The sequence below is a fragment of the Capsicum annuum genome, chromosome 2 (assembly GCF_002878395.1).
Source record: "Capsicum annuum cultivar UCD-10X-F1 chromosome 2, UCD10Xv1.1, whole genome shotgun sequence".
Taxonomy (NCBI): domain Eukaryota; kingdom Viridiplantae; phylum Streptophyta; class Magnoliopsida; order Solanales; family Solanaceae; genus Capsicum; species Capsicum annuum.
The window spans coordinates 141,710,320-141,735,126 of NC_061112.1; the positions used below are offsets into that span (position 1 = coordinate 141,710,320).

General features: G+C 34.8%; 3 protein-coding genes across 11 annotated transcripts; 2 read left to right on the plus strand and 1 right to left on the minus strand.

Annotated features, from left to right (window-relative positions):
* The first annotated feature begins 5,372 nt into the window (after positions 1–5,372).
* Positions 5,373–13,333, plus strand: LOC107858306 (caffeoylshikimate esterase). Its single transcript, XM_047407258.1, has 8 exons — positions 5,373–5,819; positions 8,456–8,485; positions 9,168–9,291; positions 9,374–9,520; positions 10,392–10,522; positions 10,600–10,737; positions 10,998–11,096; positions 12,854–13,333. Exons 1-8 carry the CDS (start codon positions 5,676–5,678, stop codon positions 13,067–13,069), a joined length of 1,029 nt encoding a protein of 342 aa, XP_047263214.1. The 5' UTR covers positions 5,373–5,675; the 3' UTR covers positions 13,070–13,333.
* Positions 13,334–13,475: 142 nt separating this feature from the next.
* On the plus strand, positions 13,476–17,434 carry LOC107860054 (protein ABA DEFICIENT 4, chloroplastic). 9 transcript variants are annotated; one of them, XM_047407262.1, is made up of 8 exons: positions 13,476–14,197; positions 14,361–14,483; positions 15,063–15,268; positions 15,922–16,022; positions 16,138–16,218; positions 16,286–16,414; positions 16,497–16,585; positions 16,992–17,237. In XM_047407262.1, exons 2-8 carry the CDS (start codon positions 14,446–14,448, stop codon positions 17,140–17,142), a joined length of 795 nt encoding a protein of 264 aa, XP_047263218.1. In that variant the 5' UTR covers positions 13,476–14,197; positions 14,361–14,445; the 3' UTR covers positions 17,143–17,237. The 9 variants fall into 9 exon arrangements, with proteins under 9 accessions (XP_047263218.1, XP_047263219.1, XP_047263221.1 ...); XM_047407263.1 differs by having other exon boundaries at positions 14,387–14,483; XM_047407260.1 differs by lacking the exon at positions 14,361–14,483 and adding an exon at positions 17,261–17,434 and having other exon boundaries at positions 13,625–14,197; positions 15,010–15,268; positions 16,992–17,103.
* A 179-nt stretch (positions 17,435–17,613) lies between these two features.
* LOC107860053 lies at positions 17,614–24,642 on the minus strand. Its single transcript, XM_016705253.2, has 11 exons — positions 24,140–24,642; positions 22,227–22,419; positions 22,035–22,120; positions 21,632–21,716; positions 20,518–20,596; positions 20,260–20,390; positions 20,065–20,151; positions 19,853–19,956; positions 19,180–19,310; positions 18,298–18,408; positions 17,614–17,966 (listed from the first exon to the last, which is right to left on the minus strand). Exons 1-10 carry the CDS (start codon positions 24,196–24,198, stop codon positions 18,299–18,301), a joined length of 1,065 nt encoding a protein of 354 aa, XP_016560739.1. The 5' UTR covers positions 24,199–24,642; the 3' UTR covers positions 17,614–17,966; position 18,298.
* Between the last annotated feature and the right edge of the window lie 165 nt (positions 24,643–24,807).

Here is a 24,807-nt window from a genome sequence, read left to right on the forward strand (position 1 = left end):
CATGACTCATCACATAACACACACACCATTAATAAGGTGTTCTTTTCGTTTTTTTGGTAAATAAAATAGGGGTATGTGAGTGGGATTACAAGTTACCAACAACGTGAAAGTTCAGATAGCTAACTAACCCAACAACTAAGATTGAACTGGTGTTTGTTTTTGCTCATTCAAAATTTAAAATGGAGTTAAATCAAAATTAAATCATATTACAAGGTGTGGATCGAAGCCTCACATATAACGTGATAGTTAACCAACTGAACAACTAAGATTTTGCTTGTGTTTGTTTTCGCTCATTCAAAATATAAAATGGAGATAAAACAGAACTAAATCCGAGTACATGTATTGTATATTGAGGCAATTAGAAAGAACACAGTAACTAAACAGGAGCAAATTAAAGTTGGCAACTACTCTACCTTTTGACTTGTCCGTTACAATAATCAAGTTATTATGCATTAAATTCAGTGAAGAGTTGTCTAAAAGTGCTGTAACATTACTAAAAAGTGAAGTAGTTTAGATGATTAAGTTAAGTTGAGTTTGCTTTCTCTGAGAATGCATAAAAATCCAAAATAACTACATCAGAATTAATGTGGGAAGCTAGTAACATGGAAAATAAAGATAAATTATCTGTTATGATGGATAAAAGTAAATAGTAATAGCACTATTCAGTGCAGTATAGTGCGTCGTGAAGTGAGTTGAAAATAATGAGATTTAAAGTTTGAAAATAATGAGATTTAAAGTTTAATTCTCAATAGAGAAAAGAATTCAAAATTTGGTGAATAGAGTGAGATATAACAAGTGCCTCATATGCTTTGAAAATTAGTCAAAGTGAATTAGTTGATTCGGATATCAAGGATAAGTTATTTTATGTTATAATGTCGTTTTATGATATAATATATAATTTAAATCTGAAATATTTTTTTCATATAATCCCAAAATTAATCAAAGTGAATAAACTAATCCAAACATCAAGGATTCTTATTTTATATTACAGTATTGGTGTGTAATATAATATATAAGTTAAATTCAAAATTTATTGGATAGTTTTATATTTTTCTTTCATATGCTCTGAAAATTAGTCAAAGTGAATAAATTGACCCGATCATCAAGATTAAGTTATTTTGTGTTACAATAAAGTTTTATGTTTTTCAATCATAAAAGAATAAGAAGGTGATACAATTACGGAACAACCCATAGTATCAAAAGTTGTAACCCCCAGAGGAAAAAAAATGGAGAAGGAATGATATTTGATCTCCTTATATAGAATTGGGCAATCTTGGTAGTTTTTGAGGTTAAATTAGATCCAAGATCCATTTCTTACATGTTATCAGAGTCAAATTCATGGACTTGAACAATTCAAAAATTAGTCAAAGTGAATAAACTAATCTGGTTACCAGGAATAAGTTATTTTATGTACAATGTCAGTGTATAATATAATATATAAGTTAAATCCAAAAAAAAAAATTTATATTTTTTCAATCAAAAAAAAAAAAAAGAAGAACAGTCCATAGTATTAAAAGTTATAACCCCCAAGAGGAAATAAGGTGGAGAAGTCTCCAAAAACATACCGACCACATTTTGGGCACCTGTATGTACTTTGCTATGTGAAAGTTTGCTTTAATTTTTTTTTTAACTTTTTGCTACCTAGTTTAGAGTTTTGTGGGCTTGCATACCATACATGTGTCAAGAGTGAAAGTTCTAGAGAATTTTACTAAGTAGGTGTCAGTTTTGTATCAGTCTTTGAGTCTTTACAACTTAGCTTAGAGATAACGGTTTGTTGGTATGTAGTTCGGTTTGGAGGGCATGCATGGCGTCAGTCTTTTTGATTTTACTCCTATTGGAATATACAATGGAGATAATAGATCTGTGGCTAGTGGTGATGTAGAATGAAGTTGTAACTGTGACTGTTGGAACCTTAATAATGAACACTAGTTAAAAAGATCTTTCTTTTTTTCAAAATGAAACATGAATCTAAGTTCAAGGTTAGTTTATGAAAGCAATTTCATATAAGGAAAGGTTGATCGAGTCTTATTTAGAAATTGGTGCATCACGTTGAGTCCCTAATTTCTCTTTTCGGGGCCGTTAAATGAGCGCGAAAAGAACCGTAATTTCTTAGCTTCTTGTTCTTTGATAGAATTAACTTACGTCGAAAAGGAACCTAAATCACAAAGGTAAACCTATATATGCTAACTAATCGGGCAAATGAAACTTAACTAAGACATCCAGTGTCGCAAAGGCGATAACATTTGTCTACCTTGTTTTGTTGATTTGGAGATATAAGGAACTAAAATCACGCAGAGAAACTTATATGCTAATAGGGCAAATGAAACTTAACTAGGACATTCATTCAGTGCCGTCATGTCTCCTTTGGAGAAAAACCTAAATTACCAAGAATAAAAAAACTGCTAATTGGACAAATCAAACTTAACTAATTACCTACCAAGACGGCAATGTATTACAATCTGAAGATATGGGTGGAGAAGAATCCACATTGTACAATATTAATATATATTTTCAAATTGTCAAAACTTGTAAAAACCCACTCGACTGCATTTATTACACTAGGTAATAAACAAAATTGATCAACTATAAACCCCTTTACATGAAAAATTGCTTAAGATGTCTTCCTTTTTATTTTATTTTTCTAGCAAAATGTATTCCTTTCTAACATGTTTATAGTCAAATTTCTATATTGATTATTCAGATGATAAAGTCCCAGTTATTTACAGTTCATTAAGAAAGATTCAAACCACAGCAACCAGATGAGAGTTTAGGCAATCAAAGCCTTCAACTCTAAGCTGGTGCTTGAGTTTTTTGCCCAAGTACTAGTCTTGCCCTTGCACATGACCTTCCCTTACAACTCGACGAAGGTGAACTGGTGATATATGATGATAAATAGATTAATTGCTTTCCATAATCAGCAAAGTACACGTCATGAGTTAAAGGATTCATCACCCGGGGATGAGGGGATGATGACAACAGGGATGCTGATCGCATTGCAGCTGTGCCATCCTGTTAAACCATATAGGAATTACCATGAATAGTCAATTCAGAAAGAGGATTATGTATATTTAAATAAAAATTTACACCATCAATGCATTGCATATAAGTTAAACTTTCATTATGTAATAGAAGCGTACATTTGAAGCAGTGGTACGAAAAGAAAAAAAAAACACCGGCAGATATAGGTGTAGAAAGGACAGAAAAGGTAAGTGAGCAGTTGGTAAGCAAACAGGTGAACTCATGGTTTCTGGTAGAGCAGCACATTTAGTACATTGTTGAAGTTTGATATCAAGAAGACAGTTATAAACATTTAAGGTAACGAGAACAAATGGTTGAACACCTATTGAGGATACAGGGTGTAGGGGTTTATACATTGCGTGATCATTTACACATCAATAACTACTATATTTCTATTTCCCTATGATTTATGCAGAAGCACTCCACGTATTGATGCTTACCCTAGATCCCAGCATTGCACTAAGACAATGGCAAGAACTAATCTACTATGATTGGTTCTAATAAATCTTTACACTGTCAATGTTTAAGACTTATATTCATTAACTTAAGCATCAAAGCTACTTTAATTTGCAGAAACCATGGTAGGCAGTTTGCAACACTTCACTGAACAACTCCCTTGAGGACTAAAAAACTTCCTTGAGCTGCTAGAGACTAGATTTATGACCTTATTAGCTCGTAATTCATACATGTATATGCCACTCAAATTAAATAGATGCTTCATTAATTGAGATTTTTGATACATATACAGTAGTCTCGCACATGTAAGATTGCATCTAGCTTGAAATAAACAACCTATAGCAGATGTAAATGATGCTTTCTACATTTACAATTACTTATAATAATAGAGACTATATCCCTCATATAACATATAGATCTATCAGAAACAACATCTCTATCTCTACAACATAGACATAAGTATGCATATAGTCTATCCTACTTCCCAGACTCTACCTGTGGATATGTTGTTTAGGTAAGGTTCCAAACCTTACCAAAACCCTCATTTCTTCTATATTTCCCTTCTCACATTGAAATGTCAAATTAAATTTTATACAAGGTTATATCATTCAATCCCTAAAAATTTAGATGAAGTCAACATTGATCGATAATAAGAAAATCTTTCCTTTTTCTAATTTTCCAGTAATCTTCGTGATCATCAATATTAACAAAAGAGACTAAAGGCAGTAAGAGTAGTTTCAAATTCATAGAGATTCAAATGTACCTCTTTGACAAGGAAATCCAAATATACATCTGCTCCGGATTTTCAACCTAAGGCATCAACTTGATTAGAGTGTTCCACAATTAAAAAAAGCCCAAATAAAATACAAAATATTAACCATTTAATGGTCTACAAAAAAAAATGACAAATCTCCAGATGGGAATTTTCATAAGACATTTAGAATTGCAATTTACTCGAAGAGGTTTGGCAGAAGCAACATTAATCATAGGATTAGTAGCAAAATTCATCGTAGAATCAGAAATAAATCGGACTGAAAATTGATTTAATCGGCAACAACGGGAAAAAAAAAAAAAAGGGGTCCATGGTGGACGGTGATGATGGAAAAGAAGAAGTAAAAATAAATAATTTTCCTTACAAAATTTTGGCTAAACTTGATTTCCTAGGAATAAACACCTTGTTTGGAAAAAAAAAAATAACTTCATTACTAAGTACTAAATAAATATAATTGTAGGACTCAACGTAAAGAAATACTTAAAAATTAACTTTTATATAAGTTATAGCTGTAATAAATAAAAATATTAATTAATGATTAAACATTAATTCATATCTTATTGTAATGATAACATTACAATTCATTTCTTCTACTTATAGGTGATGATTGATGTAATTGATCATAATTTATTTGGAAAAATGAGGTGTAGTTGTTATTGTTATTGTAAGTTTCTTGTTGATACTGAATTTTTATTATGAATTTCAAATCAATTACGATATTCTAATATTTGGCATTTAAATTTATACTTTAAGAAAAATGAAACACATCATATATTTCTCACTATGATTTAAATATTAAAGGTGAGTTTTTTCTTTCTTTCTCTATTCCATTCCTCTCCATGTTAATCTTGTATTAATTTTTATTAAAAACCTATTACAATTTTACTAAAGATATACTATTGACTAGGAATAGGAGCAAACTTTATGAGCATCTTTTCATCCCATTTGTTCTAAAAGTCAAAACTTTATTTATTTAGTTAATTAAAAAAAAATCCATCCTTAAATTTGTGTTTACTTTGTATTTGATATTCACTTTCAAGTCCGTATTAATTTGATAATTTCTATTCAAGTTATTAAGTAATCCATTCTATATATTAGGGCAAGGCATGTCTGTCACACTCCCTATTCCTCCGCCAACCTCCTAAAATTTCTCAATTTGGTCAGTAATCAGAAAAGTAAACCAAAAAAATAAAGAAAATCACACATCTCAATTCTGATTTCATACACCTTTAATTTATAATTTTCTCGTCAAAGTTGTATATAATCCCAATACCTTTTCTTCTAAATTGTACACCTTCTAGAAAGGTGTTACATACGTGATACATTTTGTTGAATTGACTACTACTTTATAAAGCCAGTCATGATCAACTCCTATGTGCATTAAGATTCCTTGGCTTTTTTCAGTTTCTTTCTACCTAGAGGTTTGTTAATGGGGAATCAGGTGAAATTTCCAGGTATTAGTGAGGAATTGCAGAAGATATTAGATGCAGATATGGACAACGTGGAGGCCAGGCGTTGTGCTAGAGAGGCATTTAAAGATATTCAGCTTTCAATTGATCATATCTTATTTAAGGTATATATAATGTCTTAATCATTGTTTGTCATTGTTAATTTAATAAGGAAGAAAAGATTAATTTTTTAGTTTCAAAGTTTGGATTCTTATTGCATGTAAATGATTGATATTCATGTTTTCTTGATCTGGGGTATATATTGGTCTAGGGTGGAAGCTGCAAAGGTACTCAAGTATTTATGTGGGATACTAAAAAAAATTTAAAATGATTCTTGCTTTATAGACTGCAAATTTGTGTAATGTGATCTAGATGGCCGTTTGATATGAGGGATAAGAATAATAGCCCTTTATCCTGCATTCGGTTATAAATATTTCCACAGGGATTGTTTTACCAGGATTATAATTCCGGAACTAATTTATCCCACCTGAGAGATGGGATAAGATAATCCTAAGTTGGATACGATAAAGTTGGATATTTAATCCTGGGATACAATTAACATTGCGTTTGGTAGACGGTATAAATTAATTTATCCTAGGATAAATTTCTACTATGAACCAAACGCAGTATAACTTTTATCCCATGCGTAATCCTGGAATATCTCACCTTATTCCGTGAACCACACAACCCCATATAGAATCCCATTGGGTATCCCAGCCCATGGAATATCCTTGTTTATCCCATTCCGCATGCCAAACAATGAGTGCCTTTGCTATGGAGTTCCATGTCATGGAATGTTTTACCCAGAAAAATGATTTGTTTGAATCATTTTCTAGTGTATGATTGGATATAGAGTTTGGTGATATGGTAATTTTGCAAGGTGTATAGGATAAGGTATGAGAATAATGTTTCGACATAAATTTGAATATTAAAGGTTGATAGGAAAAAAAACCGTTAATGGAAGCAAGTGATGTGGAGTAAGATTTAGGATATTTGTAAAAGGAAAATTACTTCCGCCAATAAGTGAGTGAAGTCATTTCCGGCTCTTCTGGTGGAAAATAATGTGCGGAGAAAATATTTTCCAGGCTTCAAGATAAGCACACAATAAGGAACACATTTTCGGAGGGAAATGCTTTCAGTCATACTGAACACACCGCCTCATATAATGCGATGGTGGATTTAACAAGTATGTAGTTAGAGATTAGTATGCAAGTCTCAACTGTCAACGCTTCTAAAAGCTATAACAATCTTTAGGAAGATGGAAAACAAGCTTACATGTAATTATTTGCAAATCAAGTTGACGTGCATAGAACAATTTTAACTAAATAAATGCTTACTTTACGAGAATATACGAGTGATAAATGTTCTTTCAGCTATTCAAGAACCAAATGCGCAAAGATGTCGTAAATGAAACAATATTAACCAGATAACTGCTGACTTTACGAGAATATACGAGTGAAAAATGTCTTTTCACCTTTTCAGGAATTGAATGATGGCGTATCTTCAACTTACTTTACAAGAATATATGTATCAAATGTCCTTTCACCTTTTCAGAATTGAATGATGATTGAAAAGCAGAATTAATAGTTAAAAAATCTGATGTAAGATGGAAAAAAAACCATATTTTCAGTTTATTAAAGTCAAAAATAAGTGTTCGCCTGAATTCAGGAAAAATGTGAAATTAATGTACTGGCCACTAATTGGCTATAAAGGGAGTGGTCAATCTTGAGATGCCCTTGGACAACTAACAATGGTCCAAAGTGAATACTGAATCCGCACTTGATTGTAGACCATCTAGATTCAAGAAGTTCTCTATAAGTGTTAATTCACTTTGAAATACTGTTAGTAGTTCAAAGGCATTTCAAGATTGATTATTTTCTTTCTGCCAATTAGAGCTCAATACATTAATGGCACATTTTCTCAAAATCCAGGTGAAAACCTATGGCTTTAAGAAACTGAAAATACCATCAACAAAATTGGTTTTTTTCCATCTTACATCTGATTGGATAGCAATTAATTTTGTTTGTCAATCATCATAATTTGATTCTTGAAAAGGTGAAAGGACATTTGATATGTAAATTCTCATAAAATAAGTTGCAGGTTTATGTACATCATCATTCGGTGCCTAAAAAGGTGAAAGGACATTTGTCACTTGTATATTCTCGTAAAGTAAGTTGGAGATTTTTGTACGTCATCATCCAGTTCCTGGAAAGGTGAAAAGATACTTGTCACTTGTATATTCTCGTAAAGTAAGCAAAAACATTTATCTGGTTAAAATTATTTTATGTATGTCATCTTTGCGAAATGCACCCTCTACTGTAAGTTTGCCATGTCGTCTTTGTAAGGATTGTTATAACTTTTGGAAGCATTCATGTTGAGACTTGTATATATATTTTGCCTTTGTCGTCTACAGTAACAGAGGAATGAATGTTCCCAAATGGCTGTGATATCCTACGTACATGGAAGTAACGTGTTTCTTACTAATCTTTCGTAAAATAAGCATTTATCTGGAGAAAATTGTGGTATGTACATAATCTTGGCAAATGCACCTTCTACTGTAAGCTTATGTCGTGTTTTTAAAGGTTGTTATAGCTTTTGGAAGCATTTACGGTTGAGACTTGTATACATTTCTTGCCTTTGTCGTCTACTGCGATGGAGGAATGAATGTTCCCAAATGGGCGTGATATCCTACATGGAAGTAGCGTGTTCTTACTGATCTTTTATGTTCTTTTAATGATTGCTTCGTCTATCTTTGCACCAGGTGCCACATGCTGGATTGAAGATGACGGAGGTAAAGCTTATGCTCTTATTTCCTTTTTTCTAATGTTGTTGGAAACGTGTTGGTGCCTTATTGCCTGATTTTCCTTACTCCTTACTAAAACGTCATTCGTGTTAGTTTATTCTGTACTTAGTAGTCTAATAAGTTATGGCTTCTTCCTACTTTTCCTTTCAAAATGAGAGATGATTTTAATAACTTATAAAAATGAATAAATGAAAACAAAAACAAACGGAGCTAATGCGAGAATTTTGTGTTGAATTTAGTAAATGTTATTTGCTCACTTCTTATTTGATGAACTGAGATTAGCATAGGAGAGATGAGATTCCATAAGAAGAATTAAATTGGGATTTAGTTTCCTTATATAACTGTCAACCTTCTATTCTGATTATGAGACTATTTCTTACTCATATTGGATGGTGAAATGCTTCGTTCATACGATTATAAGCTCCAAAATCTATGACCTATTATCAGTAACGTAGACATTCTTATAAATCATACTCATTAAACTTGGGGGATAGTTTGAGAAAGATGACTTGGTCCCTCAAGGATGCTTCGAGTACTAGTGCTTTTCCCTTGCTTGTACTAAGGCAAAGCAAGAAGAGTCTCTTTTGTGTACAAGTTTTTTATATTTGGATGTTGTAACCATAATATTTATGTGTTTTACATTGTATAATTTTGCAACATTCTGTGGCAGTCTTATGAGGTTAATTCTCGAGGGCTTGAAATCTTCTCCAAAAGTTGGCTTCCGGAGACACGTCCAAAAGCTATTGTCTATTTTTGTCATGGTTATGGGGATTCATGCACTTTTTTTGCTGAAGGTTTGTGGCTTGCAAAAGCATTTAAAGTCTCAGACAAGTTACTTTTTACAAAAAAGTTTCTAATAACTATCCTGATCTGTAGGCATTGCAAGGAAATTAGCATCTTTAGGTTATGGAGTTGTTGCAATGGATTACCCCGGGTTTGGGCTTTCAGAAGGTCTTCATGGCTACATACCAAGTTTTGACAAGCTGGTTGATGACGTCATTGAGCATTACTCAAAAGTTAAAGGTATGGCTCAATTGGATAACCGATAACCTACTTCATCATTAAATGGATCCTTCCGAGTGGGTCACGGCACACATAATATGTAGAAATTGGATTCAAACTACTTACATTTGGGTATGAAACTAACAAGCTAATTTATACATAAAAATTTCTCATAATAAATTAGTCTAGTGTCTCCTCTTCATATATGTCAGACACTCTCTCAGGTCATTTTCTTAGTCTTAGTTTGACGGAATAAAGTATAAGGGTAAACTTAAAACTACATAGTTGTCAAGAGAAGTTTGTCCAGAATTAGATATAAAGGTACCTTTTAAGTTTTAACAACTTTTAGATTTCATAATCTAAATAAATTTAATTCAACTTGTGAAGCATATAACTTTAAAATCAACAAAAAGTGAGAGGCAGAAAGTTTCCATTTACAGTAAGCAGAGATTATCGCGTGGGAATATATAAGTAAACTGAAATAATCTTTCTTTTGGGGCGGAGACTTATTTGAAGAGCAAAATGAGGGCCTGTTAATATTGGTCATCTGAATGACCTAAATAATTGTGTAGCATACGATATGATTGACCTTATTTGAACCTGGTTGCTGTTACCCTCATAGGATCTTTATCTGTCGACTTCAGTGTGCTAGATAGTAAATAGACTATATACATATTTCATGCCGGAAAAATCTGTGTCCTGCATTTTAGATAAAAATGTAAAATATTATCTATGTAAAGCAAGTTGCTAGTTCTCCGTGTAGATGTTGGTATTTGACTAGCATCAAGCAAGAAAGCACGAACATGATGACTTGGTGTTGAATGTCATTGCATTTTCTTATTTTCTTGACACTCTATCGGTGAAAAAATTGACAGTTAATAGTTGGTTGCAGAAAAGCCAGAGTTCCGTAATCTCCCAAGCTTCCTATTTGGGGAATCCATGGGTGGAGCAATAGCTTTGAAGGTGCACCGGAAGCAACCTAATGCTTGGAACGGTGCTATTCTTGTTGCACCTATGTGCAAAGTATATCTCTGGAAATGCTTTTCAATTCTTACTGCTACCTCTTATTCATATAAACTGATGACTGGTTTATCATATAGCTTGCAGATAACGTGGTTCCATCATGGTTAGTAACACAAATTTTAATTGGTGTTGCAAAGTTGCTTCCAACACAGAAGCTAGTTCCAACACAGGATTTAGGAGAGTTGGCAGTCAGAGATGCAAAGAAGAGGGAACTGGTACGTATCTCTTTGTTTTCTGTAATGAATTAGCTCTGAAAAGTAATAGGTTTCAGGAGATCAGGAAAGTGATGTTTTACAATATCAGAAGCTTATAGTGCTTGTGCCAGGAAAGTCACTGTTACCTATCTCAATTGCATTAAATGATGTTGAATAGCTTCCAGTAGGACTATCTTGATTTGTTGAGCATCATAATTAGATGCACAGATACACGCCGCCCGTTTCTCATATAAGATGTAACCTGTGTCTTCTGTGTGCAGACCGCCTATAATGTCCTCTGTTACAAACATAAACCCCGTTTACAAACCGCCCTGGAGTTGCTGAATGCCACAAAAGAGATAGAGGGACTACTAGAAAAGGTATGTCACGTGTTTCAACTTTTCTTTGAATTTGTATAAAAGTTCATCACTATGTCAACTGTTTAAAGGTTAATATGTGAATAATTTCCATTTGTTGGAGCTGCTCCATGGTCGGTGTGTAGTTCCCTTTGTTTTTATCTATTGACGATGAGAGATTGATCAAAATCCCATGATTGGAGGAGATCGTAATTGTAGGAAATTTTATTACAGGAATATTTCTTTGTTATCTCCTACATGTATGCATATGCCTAAAATCTCTAGGTTTTCTTTTTTCCGTATATAAATACATGTACATTAGAATAATGGATGAGTAGTAAAGAACAAAGGTTTTCTTTTATCGTAAATCGGCTTCTGTCGGCAGTATTTAATGAGGTTCAAGTTTCTTCTTGATATTAAAAAGCTTTTTATTTCGACTTTGTAATTTATTCTAGAAGGTGTTGTATCTTTAGCTCTTGTAGTTTAGCGAACGGTCTCCTCATTTAGCTTGATAAAGAGTGCCAAGAACTGTCCATAACTATGATCAACCTGCAGAACTTTTCTTTCTGCCAAAAAGAACAGTACTTCAGATGGGAAGGGATGGGTAATAAGTGCAAGAGTGTACCCACTGGAACATTAACTTGGGCAAATCCTTCGCAAAAAGGATGTCACATTCCACATTTTAACTCCATTTTAAGCTCTTTATCTCCTGATGCTAACCTGACTTGTTTTTCCTGCTTTGTTGAAATCGTAAAAAATGAACACCAGACATTAACTATAGCAGATTTTGTTTTCCAGGAGGTTAGTATTCTCAAAATACTTGAATCTCTTTACAAAGGATAGACCCTGGATCCACAAAACTCTTCCCACTATCACTTTGAGAACTGATTAATCGAGGAAAGTAACAACTTTGCTAGAATTTGATTCTTTCTTGAAAAAACTTCCCCTCTAGAAAATCTTTTCCCTTGCTGACTTAAACTTTGAGTGAGTGCTATGGGACGTGTTATGCAACATAAAAATGCCTAACATGGTGAAAGATATGTTCCATTGAATGGTTCTGCAATCAGCCAATCACTAATATTAAATGGGAATGAACGGGAAGTTTCAAATGAATGTCGTAGAAATGCAAATATTAAGATAAATATGTGGTCATATAAAATTAGAAAGATTAGAAATAATAACATCTGAAGTTGTCACAAGTAGCATATACAGAGGACAACTTGTGAGAACATTGAGAAGGTTTCCTAGAGTGTGACCATGTCTTACATAGACCACTAAATGCACCCTCGTTACATATGATAATATAATGGTTGAAGGTGATCAAGTGGAGGTAGACTTAAAATCACTTCGAGGGAAGCACCATGGAGTTTCTTTTGAATAAATGGAAATTTACCTAGATTAGTTTGTATTGGAACGAAACTTACTTGAATAGAGAAGAACAGATAGAAACGATTCATAAGCAACCTTATAGGGAATCGGGGGATAGTTGAGTTTCTTATTTGCATAGTTAATGATAAACTTCTTTTGCTGATGGTGATTGTTAGTGCCAGCACCGAGGTGAATTGGAACAGGAAAAAATATGGATATGATTCTACGGTAATCCGGTGTCTCTAGTAGTAAAAAATTAGTAACATCTGTGTTTTATGGCCTCAACTATACTGCTCCTTCTGCCAGGATCTTTGTAATTAGCATGACTTAATTCCAACTTTCGTGCAATATGCGTTTGTAATCATTGTATATCAAATCGTTATCTACATAATGATAATGGTATTATTTTACAGGTATCTATGCCATTGTTAATCTTGCACGGAAAGAGTGATGTAGTAACTGATCCATCGGTTAGCAAAGCGCTGTATGAGAGGTCAAGTAGTTCGGACAAAAAGCTGTTTCTTTACGAAGATGCTTGTCATGCCTTGCTCGAGGGTGAGTCGGATGAAATGATACTTCGAGTTTTTGGTGACATTATTTCATGGCTGGACCAACATACCAGCCCCTAGCCATTTCTGCAGTGATCCTGTTTTTCTGTTGGTTTTTTTCTCTGTTTAAGTGGGGTAAAAAGGGGAAGAGCTGAAAGCAATTAAGCTAATTTATTTTGTAAGATTTCCATGGTAGAAACACCCTCTTTACATTATTGAAAGACTAAGGGATATGACCCTCCTTATTCCTCTATAGCTTTACTAATTAAGGACTTTTATTGAGTTGTACGTGAAAGAAAAAAACAATTTTTTAACTATTGAGAGGACAGAATCAGCTTTCTTTAATTTCTCAATGCGTTCGACATGATAAAGATATTATTCTCAGGTCTGTTGAAAACATTTGCCTGTGGCTGTGGCAAGTTAAAAACACCTCTACTGCTAATTATAAATTTTCTTTTTCCTACTTAAAAATCTTAGGAGAACAAAGATAATCCGGAGAAAGAATAAAGGATAAGCCTGTCAGAAGTTGGACCAATGGAAAGAAAATCTCATGGTTCTGTAAATCCAGCATGTTTCCTTTCCTTATAATGGTCCACATTTGTTTTATTTATGATGGTTTATTTCTCTGGTAAAAACACAGTCATATAAATATACAATATCAAATCAAATTATCTAACCTTAATTGAGATGGTAATTTACATTATATTACTATATAGCAATCATTTAATGACTAAAATATACTATATGTAGCCGTTATGCATGTGCGCCACCTTGTACAATCCACATACTTTCAATTAATTGAGTTTTGAATAGTGAAAAAAGACAAAAGTGGTAGGACAACTTTCCATCCAATAGGGAGTTGTGTCTTTGTCTGTTTGGATTCGGTGAAATCTCATTCACTTTTCAGTTTTCACTCTGTGAAAAAGTAGATTTCAGTACTTGTCATCATGACCAATTTAGACCCACTTTCTTTCTTTATTCCAACACACACACTGTTTCTTCCAAAAAGATAGTAGTATTGTTCCTTGCTAAAATTACACTTTCCCATTACTGCCATCCTCTTTAATTTGTATATCTACACCGAATGAGGAGGCTGTTATGTTTTAATTCTTGTTGTTTTTGTTCCTCCAAGTTATTGTGCAATTCTCATACCAATCAGCCATGGCCTTAACTTCTACTTGCTTTTGTCTTTCCCAATTCTCACTCAAGGTATGCTCTTCTGCTACTCTATATTTATTAGTTTGTAATATATGTTGTGTCTTGAAAAATTCTTCATTTGTGCAGGTAATTAAATTGGTGTTTATTGTTCTCAATTTTTAAATTGAATTTCCATACTGAAACATACTGTTTACTAGTAATACTTTTTGGTTAGATCTGAATTGTCACATTTGAGAGCAGTTAAAACGCTAGTGAAGATTTCAAGTAGATAGTGAAGGGGCAAATTTATAGTCTAAAATATGGGGCGCGTGAACCCGTGGTCTCTCCATAAAACAAGGTATTTTATGTACATATATTTTCTAAAATAATAGTATAATATTATTATCCATTGGCCCCCATATTACAAGAAGGTTAAATGTTGAGTTATTTATGTAGAGGGCTAGGGATCAATTCTCATTTAATATACTTTTCCTTCTTTCTTTTTTTTTTTTTTTTTTTTTACTGGTGCACCCATGTTCTAGAAATTCTAGATTCGCTTAGTACAGAACAATTAAGCAATTAGAAGAGATTAGATGAACTTTTTCTATCATTTGAAGATGTTTTTGGCTTTAGGAATTAGGGGGTGTTTGGGAAGGAAAGCTTTGAAGAATGAGGTGTTAGTCTTTGGAGGCTTAGCAAATTGAATGTCAATCTGGGACCATTGAATTATGCTATTAGCAACATATCTTCAATAAAATTAATCTATACTTGGTAATTTGAAAAAAAGAAATGAGGTTTTCCTACTCATTTAACACTCTAATGAAATGCCACCCTACTAAACTATTATGGTATTAGAAGTAATCAATCTTTACTACTTACTGTAGATGACCAGCTGGACACCTGCTCTGTCATCACATATCCTATGTTGTTATGTCAGGAGGAACCAGACTCCATCCCCCACGCTTGAAATAATAGACCCTGACCTTTTAAGTTATCGAGTTCGGAAACGAGGAATCAAGCATGGAAATGAATGGAGTTTCCTCGGAGGATCAACAGTAATGCGTCAGCCTAACCTCCAAAATATTTCACAAGGAAGAAGCTGCAGGGTGTCTGCTATGTGTAATCTTTTCTTCCCACTGCTTTGTTAGTATTTATCATTTATCCTTGGTACTCAATTCATGTTTTGCTACCTTTTTTTGGTTCTCTTTGGATAATTATTGGGCATTCGCTATATACAGTCAGGAATCTTAATGTACAGTCATCACATAATGATGCACTTTAGGTAGTTATGACATCTCGATACCAACACATGTGTTAACAGAATTAAACTTGAAACATGGTGAAGAACGTTAACACTTTCAACTAGACAAAGCGGACCTACTTTCATGTAGAAGGAAGTGTGGCAAATGTGTGATAGCTTTTGGTCTGTAGCTTCTCAGTAAGATTGATGGGATGAATTATCATAACCTTTTTCCGCTTAATCTATTATGGATGTCGCAGACGGCATTTCAGGCATGATGAATACAACGCATGTTCTTTTCTTGAAAAGAATACATGTTCTATTCTGTCATTATTTGTAAATTAGTCAACGAATATTAATGCTTCAGATCAGAGGATTTTCTTGCCAATCCAATAGTTAACCTTAGTTAAATAGCTAATCTATTTTTATATGTGAGTTGTTGGGTGGTATATCGAAGAACAAATCATTGATATTCAATCTGAACAAACCTCTCTTTGCAAAGATTTCCGTATCATCTATTTGGACTTTTGGGACAACTGGTGTCTTATTTTTACAGGGTTGCCTAGTTCTCAAGTAGCTAGTAGTGTTTTTACGCTAGGAACAGCAGCCGTTCTTCCATTTTACACCCTCATGGTTGCAGCACCTAAAGCCGAACTTGTAAGTTATCTCAGTTATGTAAAACAACATTCTATTTTTTTCCATTTTCCAGAGAGTAAGCTCTCTGGTTATATTATCAACTTAAGAACCTCTCGTTTATTTCTTTTTTTGGAAGACATATCTCTCTCCCTTTTTCATGCACAAAAGTAGAACTGATGGGGGCATGATTTCAGTGGCATTGATTTATCATCTAATTGTAAGATACTGATTTTGGGCCTTTCCAAGATATTTTGTAAGAGGGCATAACTAAATACTTAATGCAGACCAGAAAATTGATGGAAAGTGCCATACCATATGTTGTGCTCGGACTTCTGTACGCATATCTGTTGTACCTGTCTTGGACACCTGATACAATTCGGCTGATGTTTGCTAGTAAATACTGGCTTCCCGAGGTTTGTTCTTGTGCTTAACATATGATAGTTGTCATCTTGTGCTGATTACGTGATTTGGTTGTTGACATTTCGTTCTGTTCAGCTGTCTGGTATAGCAAAGATGTTCTCCAGTGAGATGACATTAGCATCTGCTTGGATTCACCTACTGGCTGTAGATCTTTTTGCTGCAAGGTCTCTCTCTCTCTCTCTCACACACACACACACGCTTCATTGAATATGTGTTAAGAGTGTCCCAAGTTAGTTGAGGAAATGGGTAGTTGTCTCCTATAACGTATTGTCATGTTGCCTATTAGGCAATCCTCACCTTATGAGTTAGCATTTGGGGTTTTGTTGGAGCCAAGGTCCATCTTTCTTTATATGGTATCATAGAGACTTATACTCATCCGTATTCTTAGTTTACTCAATGTTAGGCTTTTATGTTGTATTATCCATGCTCCAGGTAATTGCGGAATCGACTGTTGTCACCTCATTTTAAAAAAAAATTATTTCCTTGGCCATTTCTCAGTTCATGAGCTAGCTTTTAGGAGTAAGGTGCCTTGTCAAAAACTATTCTAATGCTGCTTTTTATCTGAAACAGGCAGGTTTATCACGATGGTTTGCAAAATGGAATGGAAACGCGTCATTCTGTGTCTCTCTGCTTGCTATTTTGCCCCATTGGAATTGTTATTCATCTCCTCACTAAAGCTGTAGTAAGTAGTGCAGGAAAAACAGTGCCTAGAACTCATTGACAAAGAATTAACAATTTTGAATGTTTTTGGCTAATGCAACTGTGAAGAAAGTATAATTTTCATTCAACAACAAAAGCATGCAAGTTGAAAACTGATATCTGCTTACCTTTATTTTCAGTAAATCTAAATGCTTTAGATGGCGGAATGTCAGGTTTCTTCCATGAATCTTCCTCCTGCCAAAAAAAATCTCTCCTCCTCTCACCCAATGGCTTAAAGTTGTAGACCCCACCCTCCCCGAATGGCTAAATCCCACTTGTGGAATCACACTGAGTATGTTGTTGTATGCCGTTGCCTATAATTGACTTCTAAGTGACATGCAAGGTGAAATTTGTTCTATAATATCCGTAAAAAGTAGCTCTTTGTAGAAAGTTTGTACTCATTTTGGCCGCTGAAGAATCGCTTGGGTTGCTCACTAGCTTGTCTCACAACTAGTTTTTTCTCATTTTTCATTCAAATAATCTAAAGCTGGTGGAGAAGGAAAGAAGAAATCCAAAAAATATGGGAAGAATCATATCCTGTTTGTACAAATATTTTGCTAAGCTAACCCTGTTGGTCATACAAATCAAATCATAACACAAATTCAATGTAGATGGAACCTGGCAACCATCAACCGAAATAGGCACAGGACAATTCTGCTTGTTATATAGATTCCTGGGGTGCTTTCCACACTTCCAGCCACTCGATGTTTGCTTAACATGGAAAGTATCATAAATTGTTTCAGGCCAATTACCACGACACGATAAGGAGCATACCACAAAACACGTTTCTCCTCATTTGCATCACTTGTCACTATAACTGAGTCAAAAATATGATTGCTATTGCACCTGGACAAACAAAAACAATGAAAGTTCAGAAAGAAGCACCAGTATTCTTGTGACCGGGATTTGAATTACGTTACTACTTATTGTGGCCTTGTAATTCTCAAAGAAGCAAAGCTAAAATGCCACCAGAACATCATTCTAATTATAAATTCTGTAGCTTAAGAACACTATTGCTAGTCTAGAAAATTTTCTTTAACTTCATTGACTAAGAATCCAAATCACATTAATTTATCCAAAAGCATATCCTTGTGACCATCTTCCAGAAAGAGACATGGCAATAGCAAAACAAAGGTGAAAAAAAATTAACCAAACTCTTTGAGAAATGGTCGCTCACATCAAGTGGGAAGTGGAGACATTTCCATTTGATCGTCCAAGATACCATTGGAGCCTGAGCGTTGGAAAGAATCTCTCCTAGAACGATCCAAGGATGTGGCTTCATATATGCCTACAAGATTTAGAAGTGAGACCAACTCACTAACCAATAAATGGCTCAGGCAAAGTAAATATCATGCAATAACTTTTTTTTTCTGAAATTTGAGGGAGGATGCGATAATATATGATTTATTCAACGAAACAAATTTATGACCGATAGCGACTATAAAAGCAACAAAAGGTATTGCAGTGGTAGAGCAGGGCGCATTTGGAGCACTTACCCATTCCCTTACCAGTATTATTGCTACTGTTGAATCTTTTTTTACTTTGATTATCCTTACTATTTCTGTCGTCAGAATTTCCTTTTTTCATATTTTCATCGTCGCGCTTGACTCTAGCATTTCTTTTAAACTTGTTCTGAAAAATGATTTTCTTGAACCGAGGGTCTATACCTAAACAGCCATAAACGTAGCGATAAGGTCTGTGTACACCCCACTCTCTCCAGATCCCACTTGTGGGACTGTACTGGGTATATTGTTGTTTTAAGCAAATACATTATCTATAGCATGGCTAAGAGGATATGGACGAGTAAACTGAGGTCTAAGAACTTATTCATGTTCACCAATTCATCATTTGACAGATTCAATTAGCAAAGCAATCGAATATGCAGAAACAGCTGTGCAGGAACAAATTGGAAAAGATGAACCCCATCCTTCCCCACAACAACAACATACCCAGTATAACCTAACCCTAGAAGCAGGATCTAGGGAGGGTAGGACGTACCTAGACCTTACCCTTCCCCAACCCGAAAAAAGAGAAAGGAAAAAAGAAGATTGCATCATACCAATTCCCAAGATGGCGGCACAAACAAGAAAGCCGATTAACGAGAAGTCCATTTTATATACTATCTCCATGACAATGATGCATCCTCCTGCAACCATTAAGTGCCTTGGAGAAGAGAAAACCATATGCAACCTACAAATGGACAATAATGTAGAACTTCCACATGAGACTGTTGACTTGCAGGTCTAGTGAAAAAATCAAAATGAACTGAACGAATATACAGAAGTAGTCAGAACAGCAAAAGCTAACACTTGTGGTGATAGGATCTAACATACCCAAAGACGTAACAAAGACCACAATATATGTTTCTCTTACTTGAGCTCCATCAAAGATGATAAAAGTACTTATCAAGCTGGAAGGGAACTCATTAACTCCACAACAGTTGTTCTTACCTTGCAATGGTCCACGACATAAAAAGTAAAGACGGAAAAATGAAATGCTAGCAGAGAAGAGGGGGAAATGCATGCAAAGTAATAAGTCATGAATCATTCCCAATAATGGGCGTACACCGCCAAGATAAAAGTTATGGAGAAGATCTTTAGACAATCAGGTAAAATCACTAACATTAATTAATAAAGTCAGAAGAGGACCAGACAGTATTTGCAATAGCAATCAGTTAAGAGTTAGTAAATTAAAAATTAAACAAGAATCAGAAAGAGATCACAAAATATCACCTCTCCTCTGCGATGCTATCAATGTAAAATATCAATATCATCCCAAATAAGATGGTGCTTGAAAAAGCCCATGCAGAAAAAGGCAGCCCTACATTGTTAGATCCCTGAATATCTCCAAACGAAGGAGGAAAGCAGTTTAAAAGAAGAAGAAGAACAAGAAGAAAAAGCAGAGATTCTTAACATAGGCACCAAAAGTATCAAACTGTACTCACTATAATCATGTCCCACATGGCAACAGGAAACAAAAAGCATGTCGCAGATGTAAGGGTTATGGCATGGAGTCGCCTCTTCAGTTGGTTCTGTGTAAATGGGATGGGAAATATTCAACGCCAACTTACTTTTCCTCCTTTAAGTACCAGAAGATAGAAAGTTGAATGGATCAAATAGCTTGATGAGACTACGCAAACCTTAAGTGAGACCCGTCTTGCAATCACCCTCCGAAGTGCTGACAAGATTCCAGCAAGAATAGGAACAAGCATTTCCTTCATTCCAACTAGCTGTTCAGTAGGTGCTTCATCATCAGAGGCATTGCTAAATGGTATTTGTTAGTTAAGTTGGTTGCTTCATAAGATTCATCTAGCGAGAAACAGAGAAAGAAATTGAAGAACAAAATGCTAATGTAGAATGAGTTTGTTAGAGAGAAGAATTCAATATAGAAAGGATATGAAATGGAGAATATGTAGCCATCGCCCATCCTTGTGATAAAAAGTAGAAAGATGCAAGCATTGCAAGGAGTCCACCAACCTGATGACGGGGAAAATAGCAACGAATGACCAACCAAGAAAATGAAGAGTGAAGTAGAAAATTTTCCAACTGCTTTTCTTTCCAATAAGTAAGAGAATACAAATTGCTTAATCCCATTTTCTACCATGAAATAGACTTATAGCTACTAGATCATAACAACAACAACAACATCAACAAACCCAGTGTATTCCCACATAGTGAGGTCTGGGGAGGGTAAGATGTACGCAGTCCATACCTCTACCTCTAAAGAAGTAGAAAGGTTGTTTCCGATAGACCCCCGGCTCGAGACACGGAATACTAAACAAATTCATAGTAAAGCATGGAACAAGATGGCATAATATAAATACGACACCCACAAGTAATAGTAAACAGAGAAAAGTAAACAGACTCGTAATAAAGCATGAAACAAGGTATCATAACAAGAATAATACCCTCACCAAGTAATTCCCTACACTAGCGACCCAAACTGACCGTAGCCTTCTGCCCTAATTCGCGTCTTCCAGATCATCCTATCTAGGGTCATGTCCTCAGTGAGCTGTAACTGCTCCATGTACCGCCTAATCACCTCTCCCCAGTACTTCTTCGGCCTACCCCTACCCCGCCTAAAACCATCCAAAGCTAGCCTCTCACACCTATGAACCGGGGCATCCACGCCCCTCCTCATCACGTGTCCGAACCATCTCAATCGGACTTCCCACATCTTATTCTCCACTGGAGTCACACCAACCTTCTCCCTGATAGTCTCATTCCGAACTCTATCCCCCCTAGTCAGCCCACACATCCAACGCAACATCCACATTTCCGCCACCTTCATCTTTGAATGTGGGAGTTCTTAAAGCTACTAGATCATAAAGAGAAGAAATTAAAGTTTCCTAGTGCGAGTCCAATATGAAAGATATGCTTAAGTTTAAAAGAGACAGATCAACAACAAGCTCATGCTTTCAATAATCGGAGAATTATATCACATGAAAGTATAAGGATTTGTACTAATTCCAAAGCAAATAAATAAATACAGCAGTTGAACAAGAAGTATACCTTTTTCCAAACACGGCCCCCCCTTCCATACAGCACCCCAGATAATACTCCTAGAACAGCACCAGAATACTCACCCAATATGGCCCTGATTGGATAAGAATCTTTAATCGCAAGAAGGTACTAGATAATTAACAGCAAAAAAAAAAAAAATTCAGACGGATGACCCAAGCAGAATCATCATACATTTCATGTATAGAGAGCCACAAGGGCAAGACATAATGATGATATTCTAAAGCATTTGCTTACCAAAATAATCTATCATGTGGTTATGCAAGGTACACAAATAGGATTTTGAGGTATACTCAGTGCCAGAGTTACTGAATAAGAAAAAAGGGACAATGCAAAAACCAAATTCAAGAAAGGAACAAAGTGACAGTAAAATATCACTCAACCTTGAACTTACCGAACAGGACCACAAGATTTAAGGCCCTTTCCCCACAAGATGAAGTAAAGAGCTGTTATACCACCATTTACAACCGAAGGTACCACCTATCAAAAGGAAGATTATCAGCAAAAATGCATAAATGACAATGAAATGACCTTTTATTACCTTTTAGACATTTACTAAAGGAAGAAAATGACAGCTCTACTGCACCTGTGTATTAGAAAGTGCCCTTCCCTTCCAAGGCTTTTGTGCTACTAGAAACCAAATGCATGATGGAAGAAGACAGAAGAACATGAAAAGAACAACTGAAGCCCCTGTCTGAGACAAATAACGGTACATGGAGTAAACTGACCATATTCTCATAAAGTTCCCAACAACATGGATTATCTGCAAGGGGGTTTGCCTACATTAAGACAATTTTATCAGTAATAGCTTCTAAGGTATCACGGAGCAAGACTCACAGTGCAGGAGGCAAAGCTACATATATGACTCAAACTACATTGATAAATCCACGTTTCCACCATGTTCATCAACAATTGATAGCCTTATTCACATAAGAGTGTTGGAAAACTTGCTTCACTAAAATTTAAGAACTCCAAAGCTAATAAAATAACAGGATTATCCATTTGTGCTTCTGACTATTTATGAACTTAGCCAAATTCTTGGGAAGCCACGATGATGAGAACCATGAGGTCTTAGGTTTGAATCTCAACGGAGGCAAAAATACTAGGTGATATCTTCCCATATGTCAAAGTCTTGGTAGCAGATTTACCCCATACCTATGCTGATAGGAGGTAGCAGGTACTCGATGTAATAGTTTGAGTATGTACAATCTGGCCTGGACACTGCCCTCGAAAAAAATCTTGGAAAGCCGTGATTTAGATAAAAATACAGTATGCTCATTATGAAAAAGAAGGTCTCATCTATGAAAGCATATTATTGCTGATGGATCTGCTTGGCCAATTTTACCTCTCCATAAAACCAAATTTCCCACCAGCTTTTAGCAGGATATACTCCAGGATTTTTAACTTATTCTCTAGCTTGTTTAGACTCAATTAGCTGTTGAGAACAATGGCCCTATTTTGGTACGACATAAAGAAAAGAAAACATTTCTTGGTGAAATTATTTTGCTGTGCTTGTTTGCCAAAATTAAATTTTGTGCTTCAGGGAAAAAGTTTCACCAAACAGGAGTTCATATACACCCATAATAGGAGTCATTTCCACTCCACTCTAGATTTCACTTACTACTATCAACATATAACCCTTATCTCTCCTATTTCATGAAAATTATTATTACCAAACAAATATGCATCATCCCAACCCCAACTATCTACCACTACAAAAATTTAACATCTGTATGCCTAACCAAATGCTGGAAAACAAAAAGGAGATAACTCACTAAGATTAAAAAAAATACACTATATTACTCTTGGAGTTTCTTGTCCTCTAAGTTTGGTTATTATTTATTGCTTTTATACTTCTAGTATTGTTTTACATTGTTATGATTCTGCTCAGAATGATTTGTCATGTTATCTATAGTATTTTATTTTGCCGTGAATGTTTCATTTCTGTTATTTCTTTCTCGATACTGATTTGGACTTTTTTTTTTCTCTTGACCTGAGGGTCTATCGGAAACAGCCTAGGGGTAATCTTGGAAAGCCGTGATTTAGATAAAAATACAGTATGCTCATTAAGGTTCATCTCACTTTACCCTCCCCAGACCCCATTTTGGGATTACACTCGGTAAGTTGTTGTTGTAGGGTCAAAATGTGCATGCTTCCAAATCTTTTTTGCCTCCATAAACAAATAAATTGAAACGTAAAAAACAATCGAACGCTTAACCAGTTAATACAATGCATAAATTGAACGTTGATTGAGTACATTCCTTAGGTAAACCCTCGAAACTCCAAAGAGAAATATCCAATTTCTTAGAAATGGGAAAAATTAACATAAGCTCCTAAACTTTAAATCATCTCCAAAGAGATTAATTTTAAACGCCAATTAGTATTAGGAAATGACAAATCAAAGTAAACAGAATGCATTTAATGGGAAAAACAATTACTTCTCGTGTAAATTTTAGAGAAAAATTATAAAATCAAAGTAGAAGATTAACATGCGGATACCTGATGGTAGTAGAGTGAGATGAACCTCGATTTTCAGAAAGTGGCTTCGGAGACATCATTTTTGGGACAATTAATCTGCTTTAAGCTTCAATTAAGCCAGATTTAAAATGAATTTAGTGGAAAATGGGAATTGATAGTTAAGGAAGAATGGAGTGCGAAGTCCATGAAAGGCCATGTTGATCTCGGACAAGCAAGCGACAACCTCCCTCAATCTGCTAACCGGGGCGCCGGGGAGAATTGGGCTGAATGTTGTTGGACTTTGGATAATTGGGTCTGACTAATTGGGCCAACAATTAATGGTCCAGCTCTGATGTGAACTTCGAATTTAGTGGCTTGCCATTTAGGGAGTAATGTTTAAAACATAACCACATCAGTAGTATTTAAAATACAGTAACTGATTCAAGTTTGAACTCTTTGAACTGAACTTTAAGATATTTTTCTGAAATAATTCATGGAAAGTAATGCAATAACAAATTTCTTTGCCTCAGTAATTCATGTTTTCCCAGTGCTACAACTTAAATCAAGTAGCTCAAAGTATGTGAATGTATGAAATTTATAGAAAAATTGCACAATTTTATTTTTCAGTATAAATCACTATGTTATACATCTTTCGTTCGAATTTACTTTTCACATTTTGATTTGATATACCTACTAAGAAAACAATGTCT